Here is a 10,081-nt window from a genome sequence, read left to right as displayed (position 1 = left end):
TAATTTCCTTCCTAGTAGCTGGTACAGTGCTGTGTTTTGGATTTAGGGTGAGAACAATGTTGATAACACACCGATGTTTTAGTTGTTGCTAGGTAGTGTTTACACTAGTCAAGGACTTTTCAGCTTCCCAGGCTCTACCGACTGAGAAGGCTGCAGGTGCACTAGAAGCTGGGAGGGGGCACAGCCAGGGCAGCTGACCCAAACTGGCCAAAGGGGTATTCCATACCATGTGACATCATGCTCAGTATTTAAAGCTGGGGGAAGAAGAAGGAAGGGGGGGATGTTCAGAGTTATGGCATTTTGTCTTCCCAAGTCACCGTTACGTGTGATGGAGCCCTGCTTTCCTGGAGATGGCTGAACACCTGCCTGCCGATGGGAAGTGGTGAATGAATTCCTTGTTTTGCTTTGCTTGCGTGCACAGCTTTTGCTTTACCTATTAAACTGTCTTTATCTCATCCCACGAGTTTTCTCACTTTTACCCTTCCGATTGTCTCCCCCATCCCACCGGGGTGGGGAGTGAGCGTGCGGCTGTGTGGTGCTTAGTTGCCGGCTGAGGTTAAACCACGACAAGTGGGCGTGGTGGTGTTGGGTTGATGGTTGGACTCGATGATCTTAGAGGTCTTTTCCGACCTTAATGACTCTATGATTCTATGATTCTATATTGCAGTACAGTATAAACCTATTAGTTGAGCTTTAAATGGGTTAGCTTTAGTATTGGTAGCAATTTAGCTGTGTCACCACAGAGTTTTGCACTAATTCTTAATGTTTAAAGGCAGGACAAAATACTATATCTGTTGCTTGTGTTGCTGTAGCTTGATTATTTCCAGTATCTGAGCTAGACTATTGAAGTTAGCTTTGGCATCTCCACAATTCATGCTACACTTCACAGTAGAGTCAAAGCCTAGGAGAAAGCAGAAGGAAAACAGTTGAAGATAATCAGGTGAGAATAGTCTGTGAGAATTTCCAATAGAGATAAGTTGTTGCTGGTATGCTACAAAAAATAACAATATATTATTAATATTTTAAAGTACGATTTACTATATTCTGGAGTTATGATGTTGTCATGGTTTAAGCAACTTCATTGAAATTGTAACAAAGAATTACATTGTTAGGTTGGATAGACAGCGATATTTAACATTTAAAAACTGTATTTGAAACCCTGATTTTTCTTTAGAGTTTTCATTAAAAAATAGCTTCAGCCAATATATATGTACTCAGTTATGTATGTAACAATATAAACTTTAGAAGCAATGAGAACTCATCAGAATTGGTAGTGTTGTGTAAAACATTAACTGCAGCTGCCTTTTTTAATTTCAGATTGCGCTGCCACTTGTGGGAGACATGGGTGCTATACTGAAGGTAAACGTTGTCAGAGGTTAAGTATCTTTGTTTACTATAAGCATGCTTTTTAAACCAAAATATGCACTGGAAGGTTTCTGTAGGTTCAATTCTGAACTATTTGGCTAGCCTAAAATAATTTTGAGATTTTTGTTTTGATTTTAAAAAATACTCAAGAAATGTATTTGATAGGAATTTCGCAAAATAGCATTTGAACAGTATGTCAGGTAGTAGCCAGCCAACTGCCTGTTCAGTACATCCAGCCCACAGTATGGATTGCTACAATTATACAGCATTCTCCACTTTGTAGCATTAATATTGGTAATATACCAAATGGGGAAAATAGTCTAGAATTTCTAAGGTATTATTTTGAAAAATAATAAAATTCGAAGTGATCTGCCGTATTTCAAGATGAAAATTGCGCTCAGGAGGATTTCTATATGAAAAGCACACATCATTTCTGAGGAGAGAGATTATCCTATTCTACTGTCCTTTATTAATACATGTACTTAGAGTTTATTGACTTTCTCATTCCCAAATTTGATTTCTTTTAGGTCTGTGTTTGGGCTTTTCCCTGACTCTTTCTGTTTGTAATTGTGTTTTCTTTCTCCTGTACGTGCTCTTCTATCTCTTTGTCAGTTCTCTCTCTTACCGATTCTTTATGCTTCATTTCTCTCTGTTTTGTGGTTAGTGCTTCTATAAGATTGTAATTTAGCTGGAAAATGCTTTTCTCAACAAAGCAGGAATCATTTAGTTTAAAATAACTGTAGATTTGAAGCTGGTGGAGATAACAAGTAGCCTCCATCTCTGCCTAATCCTTAAAAGGAAGATGGTTTCCTCAAACCTAAACACAGGTGTGTCTGGGACTATCCAAATGAAGGCATTTATGATTCCTCTCAAAATGAAGCTAAAAATTTGTTAGCATGGTTTGAGTAGAGTGTGTGAGAGATGGGGAGGCAAACAAGGAAGGAGTACTGAACAAGTACTTTGTGTAGAAGAGAGAAAGGACTAAAGAGAAGGCTTTGGGGTAAAATGAAGGGATAGTCACAAAGGCAGGAAGGAAGCAGTCTGCATAGATCAGACCTTCCGCCTGTGTCACAAAATGGTTATTTATCACTTTGCTTTGTGTCTGTTCCTCAGGGTGATCCCGGCACAAGAGGTCCTCCAGGCATCCCTGGTAGAGAAGGGCCAAAGGTAAGTTTTGAAGAGAGTACTTTACATTGCTTTGTTGCTTGTTAAAAGTAAAAGGCCAGACCCTTACCTCTGACAGTCTTGACTTTTTTGTCTGATCCCTATCCCTGTAGCATCTGAGCAGCCTAAAGGTTCAAACAATTTTTATGGTTCAGCCCTCTTCCTGTGTAAGTTCACCTTTCCTCTCAGGAAAGTGAGCGAAATAGCCTGAGTTGAATCCCAAGCCAGGATAGGTCTTTTGTGTCTTGTGTCCATTAAAGCTAACTCAGATTTGACTGTCCAGTAGCACGTTGCCATCTATAGGTTTATTTTAGGTGAGTCAGTCAAGTCACACAAGAATTCCGCAGTGAAGAAGGAAGCTTCCCGTATCTCCCTCAAGTGTGCAACAGCTGGACCACCCTGTGCCTTTGCATCTTGTTCCCATGGGAGTAATGCAGCCATTTCACTGGGACTTGAAGTTTCATTGATATCCATCAAACTTCTCCTTCACTGTAAATGGATGAAATGCCACGTGGTTTGGCATACAGATATCTCCTATAGTTGAGCATAATTCCATGAAAGTGTACTTTCTCCATTTCAGCAAGCATTTAAGCTCTTTGGTATTAATAAGATGTCTCCCTCAGGCCTTCTGGCTAGTTTGCCTACTAGGTAAAAAGCAGTCGTTTCCTTTCACCTCGATGGGAGGCATGTTTTAAAGCTTTCAGGTAGTATTGAGCCCTTTTTTCTGTTTTAGGCACTATAGCTGTAAGGACTTCATGCTAGCATATATTAAATGTGGGTCATAAAATGCCCTGCAGAGCATGAAATTCATTGTTCTCTAATAGAAAGTATTTGTCTAAATGTTATATTTTCTTAGGGAAGCAAAGGTGAACGTGGATTTCCTGGGCTTGCTGGAGAGAAGGGCGATGAGGTAAAGTTACTTCATTTCTATAGCGGTTGCATTCTTATCTGAACCTGAATAAAGATGTAGACCAAAAATGAAATGCACAGAATGTTATTCAGTTCTTTAAAACTGCTGAGGTAGTAACGTATTGTTATAAATAGCCCTCGATTCTGAATTTTCAACAAGATTAAATGCTATTATTCAATTAAATAACATCTATTTAATTTTTGTCTGAGGATTTTTGCTCATTTGTATATTTAAAAGCCTCACATACATTTAAATGCTAATTTTTAAGAGTACAGGATAGAGTTGTGTTAGTAAGTTAGCTATTCACATGCTTCATCACTGTTTGATAGCTGGTTAGCTGCCTTAGCTCTGATATTTTCAGTGTTTAGCACTTAAATTTCAGTGTTTCTGAAATAAATTCACTTACATGCTCAAAGTATCGTAATCAAAACCTGCTGCTAAACACTGAAAAAAAAAATAGAAAATTAATCTCTAAGGAAAAGCCAGATGTCCTGCTCTTATCTGCAGAACTAAAGACAAAAAGATATACAGGACATACGCTAACAATGTGAAAGGTTGAAGGACAAGTGGTGTTTATCAATCAAGCAAGAAGTTGCCTCTAACCTTGTTCAATGATAATCTCTTCCCTGCATGGTGGGGGTTTTTTTTCATTCCTAAAAATAATGCCAACCTTTTAGATTAAAATGCGCTTTACTGTAGTTATAACACTGCTGGACATGCTGAATATAAGTAGTTTTTGAGGTATAAGTGGGAGAGGAAATAGACATATGCTCTTTTAATTTCTAGGGCCTTCAAGGTGCTCCTGGACTGCCAGGCATACCGGGACCCAGTGGACCATCTGTAAGTGTGTGGTATCACCTGTGATCTAATCTATCTCTGTAGGGGTTGCTATAACTATCTAGTAAAACTTCATATTCTTAGTTTCTTGTCCTTTCTTTTGGCTTTTAGGAGAGCAATAATAAAATCTTACCCGTACTGGCTCTAATAAAAGAAACTATGTTGAGAGTTGATGTTACTGAAAATACTGTCGTTGTCTGGGCTCAAAGTTTATGTAACTTAAATGGGTTTGGAGTTTTGGCATTCCGAGAGACTCTGTGAGGTTACATGACTTACGATGTGCAAACTTGCAGTTAATTATGTATTTGTACCCAAGTTACAGTAATAATGTTAGTAATAAAAATCTAAAAATAATTCCAGCTAGGCATTCTGAAAACATTTAATGCCGAAACCAAGTAATTGCTTGGTTTCACAGTTTTAGAAGTATGAGAATAAGCTGACAATATGTAAAGTGACTGAAAAATATCATTAAAAAATTTGGTATTTCTGGGAAAACTCCTCTTGGAAATTTTTTAAAATTTTATTTTCTACATACTGGATGGGATCACATTAGTTAGTATCATCATTATTCATTCCTAAGTTGCTGACAGTACTAATGCTTCCCTTCTTTCAAAAATTGTAATACATTTAGGAAGTTTAATGTGGAATATGTAAATTGGTATTTTAGCAGTAAAGCATGATTCTTAGCAGTATCAAGAGGTGCTAGTTAAGGTCAGTGCATTTAGTCTGCCAAGGTGAAAATGCAACCGCAAACACAAGTTTTACCCTTCAAAGGGCTTATCAGAAGGACACAGCTGTTGTATCAAACAGAAAAGAAATATTTAAACCTGGAGGAGAAACATAATTAGGTTTAAATGACCTTAAAAAAGTACAAGTTTTAAAAACTAAGCTACAATGCAAAAATACTGTGTTTCAGTGTTTCTTAACTAATATAAACCAATACTGTGTTGTGCAGGGAGCCACAGGAAGACCTGGACATCCCGGTCCAGCAGGGTCAAAAGGCGAAAAGGTATTCCTTCTTTTTCGTCTTGGTAAAGAAGGTTTTGCAATCCCATTATCCTCCTATGTTTCGGGGTTTTTTTAACATAAAGTGCAAACAAGAACTCGACGTATGTTTTCAAATTAATTTTTATTTGTGTCTTAATACAAGTACCTTCCCCAAACAATGCCATACATATGGGATTATATTTTGACACGTAGCCCTTGTGGTGTACGTAAATTGCAGAAAATGTTCTCTAAGTATGACGTATTATATAAAATTTAGGAAAGTGAAAATACATTTGTGAAATAGTATATGAGTAGTTACTACTTGCTCTGCTTCTCATTCTTTTACCAGTATTTTAGTCAAAAGTAACTGCATACTTTAAAAGTGCTTCACAAGTACTGAAAGTTATTGAGTCTAAGTCATTCTGCAAAAATATATAAGCTTCCTTTTAACTTAATTTACACTGTTACAGCACTGCTTTTTATCAATGTTTTCTGTGCTCTTTTATCAGGCACTCAATATTATCCATTATAACTAAGAGGTCAATTTCATTTCTTGGGCACCTCAGATCAGTGAAATACAGCAGACACAAACTTAACTTGCTGCAAAGTACTTTCTGGGAGAAGTTCTTCATTTTGTATATGAATACACTTCCCTGAAGTTTTTTTCAGCTTTAGCCTGGAGTTTTCCAGGCATAGCACTGCCACATCACTGTATATGATCCTACTAGTACTCTATAAAACCTAGACACTGGTATGAGTAGGAAATTATTTTGTAAATCTCTGAAATTATTTCAGTATAAAAATGGATTGAGAGCTGTCTCCTTGCAGGCCATAATAGCAAAAATTTACCACACTTATTTCCTTTTTATGTAAGCGAATGCAAAACACAAGTCTTTGTTAGTTCCTTGTTTACAATTCACACACAGGTGGGAATGAGAAGCCACTGCTCTATAACCAGTGTCTCATCGATCAAAAAGGGCAAAAGCCAGATGGCTGAAAAGCGATGAAGTAAACTGAAATACGGAATCATAGAATAGTTTGGGTTGGAAGGGACCTCTAAAGGTCATCTAGTCCAGCCCCCCTGCCATGGGCAGGGACATCTTCAACTAGATCAGGTTGCTCAGAGCCCACTCCAACCTGACCTGGAATGTTTCCAGGGATGGGGCATCCACCACCTCTCTGGGCAACCTGTTCCAGTGTTTCACCACCCTCACTGTAAAAAAATTTCTTCCTTAGATCTAGTCTCAATCTACCCCCCATTAGTTTAAAGCCATTCCCCCTTGTCCTGTCACAACAGGCCCTGCTAAAGAGTTTGCCGCCATCTTTTTTATAAGCCCCCTTTAAATACTGAAAGGCTGCAATAAGGTCTCCCTGAAGCCTTCTCTTCTATATAGCCAGAGTAATTTCTTCCTTCATCTGGGGAACATGTTTGAGAAATGATCATATAATATGCTTTCTAAAGTATAGTATTTTTATTCCCTGTGAAGTACTCCAAATCACTCTTTGGAGGCTGACAGTTTCTATCAATTAACAGGACCATTTGGAAATTATCCTAGTACAAACATTTAATTGCAGTTATATCTTTCTGGTGAGCTAATTATTGCCATTGAACACTTAGCTTGACTTTTGGCACCTTAATAATTTTAAGTATGCAGCCTAAGTGTCTCACTGACATATGTTTAATAAGATCCAACGAAGTCAGTGAAAAATTCTGGCAGACTTGTTCCAAATTATAGACTGTTTTTAACTGAGTCGTAGTGATGAGATTTTGAAAAGATCTTGTTTGGGAAATTTGATATTGAAACTTTTGTAACCATACTGTTCAGAGACCCCACCATTCTGCTGGGGCAAAAACTCAGAAGCTTTTTTTTTTTTTTTAATATAAGCAATTCAGTGCACATCAGCAGAATAGACTACAGATACCAGTAACCACAGATGAATATTTGACAATAAAAACCAAAAAGATATTCATTATATCCCTTAATAAAGAAGATCTTTATTTTTATTCAGTGTGTTTCTAAATAAACTGAACTTCTGAAACTGTAGCTCTTCTTTATTTACCTGTGAATGATCAACTGAGGATTGGCTTTTGCAAAATAATATACAAAGCATAAAATAAATGTTAACTTTTATCTGCCAGTTGCTTAGAAATTGATATTAACAACTCTTTTTTATTCTTCCTCTCCCTCCTGGTATATATAAAGTGTTTCACAACCCAGGTTACCACTACTATTTTGCCACAAGGAAGTTACTATACATAAAGCATCAAGTAACTAGCAAAATGAAAAACTAGTATCAAGTAATGGTAAATAACTTGCCTAAAGCTTAAGCAGGAGCTGGGCAGGAGAATTTATTCTTGATATTACCTGCTCATGTTGACTGTATCTCTTGTTTATTGTCATTATGGTCATCATAGCTTGGGTATGGAATAGATCTGGACATCAGTTACAGTAAATGAGTTATATGAATCTCTTGGTGTGTACTAGGGTAGTGAAGGTTCTCCTGGGAAACCTGGACCACCTGGGCCTCCGGTGAGACATTTTGTTTTATATTTTGAATGTTATATTAGGAACAATATATCTGTGAGTAAAATGTAATGTAATATAAAGAATTGACTGTCAATCTAATACATATTAATAGTGCAGGAAGACAACAATGTCTTTTTGCAAAAGATTTCTGTATTCCTTTTTTTTCTTGTGATTCATTGCTGAGTAAGTTCAGGTCAATAAAGCCATCCTAGAAACTGGGTCAAATGAGTTAACCTTGGTGTCCAATGTATTAGAGTAATTTAGACAGCTTGGGTACCTGAGATCAGGGAACTCAGGGAACCTAGGGAAAGTCCACGGAGCTCACTAGACTCCAAATTAACTGGAATGGTACCTAACACAAAATTAATTCTGGATAATTATAATAATAATAAATATCAAAATGTAACATACACTGAGATTTACAGGTTTCTCGTTTCATAATTCAAAAAAAGTCCCAAGCTGCATCAGTATGTATCTTATGTTCTTACTGAAATGTCTGGTATCTTTGAAAAATTGATCAAGAACAAAAATGATACCACAGCTTTGCTGAGCTATGGGGCTTGAACAGGGCAAGAGCTCTGCCTTTTTAATTCATAGTTGTGACACTTACTTGGTTTTTATGTTTTAAAGGGTATGCCTTACAATGAAAGAAATGGAATGAGCAGCTTATATAAACTCCAGGTATTTGTCTTTAATGTTATTATTTTTTTCCATCAACACCTAATTTTGGCCCAATTCAACTTTTAAACTTGCTGTTACAGGGAGGTGTGAGTGTCGCTAGTTATCCAGGTCCACCAGGACCTCCAGTAAGTATTAACAGAAACGTAATTTCTAATAGTTAATTAACATAGCAACAGAGGGGTTGGTTATTTGCATGCAGTTTTGGTAAGTGGCATGGAATTTGATTTTATATGTGAAAGATAGAAAAAATAAGGATATGATTGGTATGTAGTAAATTATAAAGTATGTGATTTTATGTGTTTATCAAGCATTTTAGCCCATTTTGGAGAGTATTTTTTTCTGATTTAAGTATTTCACCCTAGCAAGTAAAGGCTGCAAAAACGGTATATAATTTGGTATTGGACTCTTTAGTGAAAGTATCGTAATATCTTAAAATGTGTAACATAGTATTTATAGTTAGTAATGGTATAGCTTTGTAATGGATTAAATTTGATGCCAGAAATGAGAAGCTCATGAATTCTGATCTCAGTTCTGTCACTGATTCACTGCGTGTAGCTACAGTGCAGAAAAATGTGTCAAACCGAGAATTCTATTGTGGCAGTAATACAGGGCTGGTGTCTTCCACGCTGCAGAGTGCAGATGCACCACCTTGCAGCAGGACACTGTTGCTTTGGTTCTGTGGAGCCAAAGATGCTATGCACTTATTTAGGTCCTCCTTCTTTTTAGGGTCATAGGCAAGTTCTACTGTTTTAAGATGATTGTCATTTTGGTAACCACAACCTTTAGTGAGGACTTTGTCCTTACATTATGTGCCATTTGTAGTCACAGGCTCGCACCGGACTGCAGAGCTGTCTTTCTCCGTATTCTGGAACAGCAAGTTCCAGAAAAAACCAAGTATTACTAAGATTTTATACTAAATTAGTCAGCTGAGAGGGCTGGACTTAATACTGGTTCTAAATGCACTGCATTAGCAAAGTATACTCAATGCAGTAATACAAAAAAATATCATCTTATTGTGTAACTCTGTTCTTTTTTAAATGTGTTTCCACTTCTTCATTTCTTCGCAGGGTCCGAAAGGAGATCCTGGCACAGTGGTATGTATGAATTTTTTGGTTATGATAGAGAATTCCCCACGTAGTTCAACACATGATCCTAGTCACAAGGGTGGAAAAGTCCATTAACGTTCTTCAGCAGGTAGCTTACTTCCTGCAGAATCAGTACATCTGAAAAAGCCTTTTTAATTGCCAGGCTTGCAAATTTTGCAATTTCTGGTAAATAGTCCTAAGTGATAATATAATGAATGACTGAACATAGTATTAACTGCTTGTGGAATCATCTCTGCTGAGCTGTCCCTGGATATATCTAAGAATAGAGAATGTGCAATAAATCTTGAGGGCGCTCACAAGGCATGAGCGGGACAACCAGGGCATCAAGCCCAGCCAGCACGGGTTCATGAGAGGCAGGTCCTGCTTGACCAACCTGATCTCCTTCTATGACCAGGTCACCCGCCTAGTGGAGGAGGGAAAGGCTGTGGATGTGGTCTACCTGGACTTCAGTAAGGCCTTTGACACCGTCTCCCACAGCATTCTCCTAGAGAAGCTGGCGGCTC

The 10,081-nt window shown here is 37.5% G+C and overlaps 1 protein-coding gene across 1 annotated transcript in view; it reads left to right on the top strand.

The window, feature by feature from the left end:
* The window catches only part of COL19A1 (collagen, type XIX, alpha 1), a 211,374-nt gene that overhangs the window by 173,413 nt on the left and 27,880 nt on the right, over positions 1-10,081 (top strand). The window contains exons 30-38 of the mRNA XM_009333160.1: positions 1,318-1,359; positions 2,479-2,532; positions 3,386-3,439; positions 4,226-4,279; positions 5,232-5,285; positions 7,750-7,794; positions 8,422-8,472; positions 8,553-8,597; positions 9,540-9,566. Coding sequence (XP_009331435.1) covers positions 1,318-1,359; positions 2,479-2,532; positions 3,386-3,439; positions 4,226-4,279; positions 5,232-5,285; positions 7,750-7,794; positions 8,422-8,472; positions 8,553-8,597; positions 9,540-9,566 — 426 coding nt within the window. The remainder of the gene's footprint in view (positions 1-1,317; positions 1,360-2,478; positions 2,533-3,385; positions 3,440-4,225; positions 4,280-5,231; positions 5,286-7,749; positions 7,795-8,421; positions 8,473-8,552; positions 8,598-9,539; positions 9,567-10,081) is intronic.

This window comes from Pygoscelis adeliae, unplaced genomic scaffold (assembly GCF_000699105.1).
Source record: "Pygoscelis adeliae isolate BGI_AS28 unplaced genomic scaffold, ASM69910v1 Scaffold57, whole genome shotgun sequence".
Taxonomy (NCBI): domain Eukaryota; kingdom Metazoa; phylum Chordata; class Aves; order Sphenisciformes; family Spheniscidae; genus Pygoscelis; species Pygoscelis adeliae.
The sequence above is the reverse complement of the archived record's forward strand: the minus strand, read 5'-3'. Positions and strand labels throughout refer to the sequence as shown.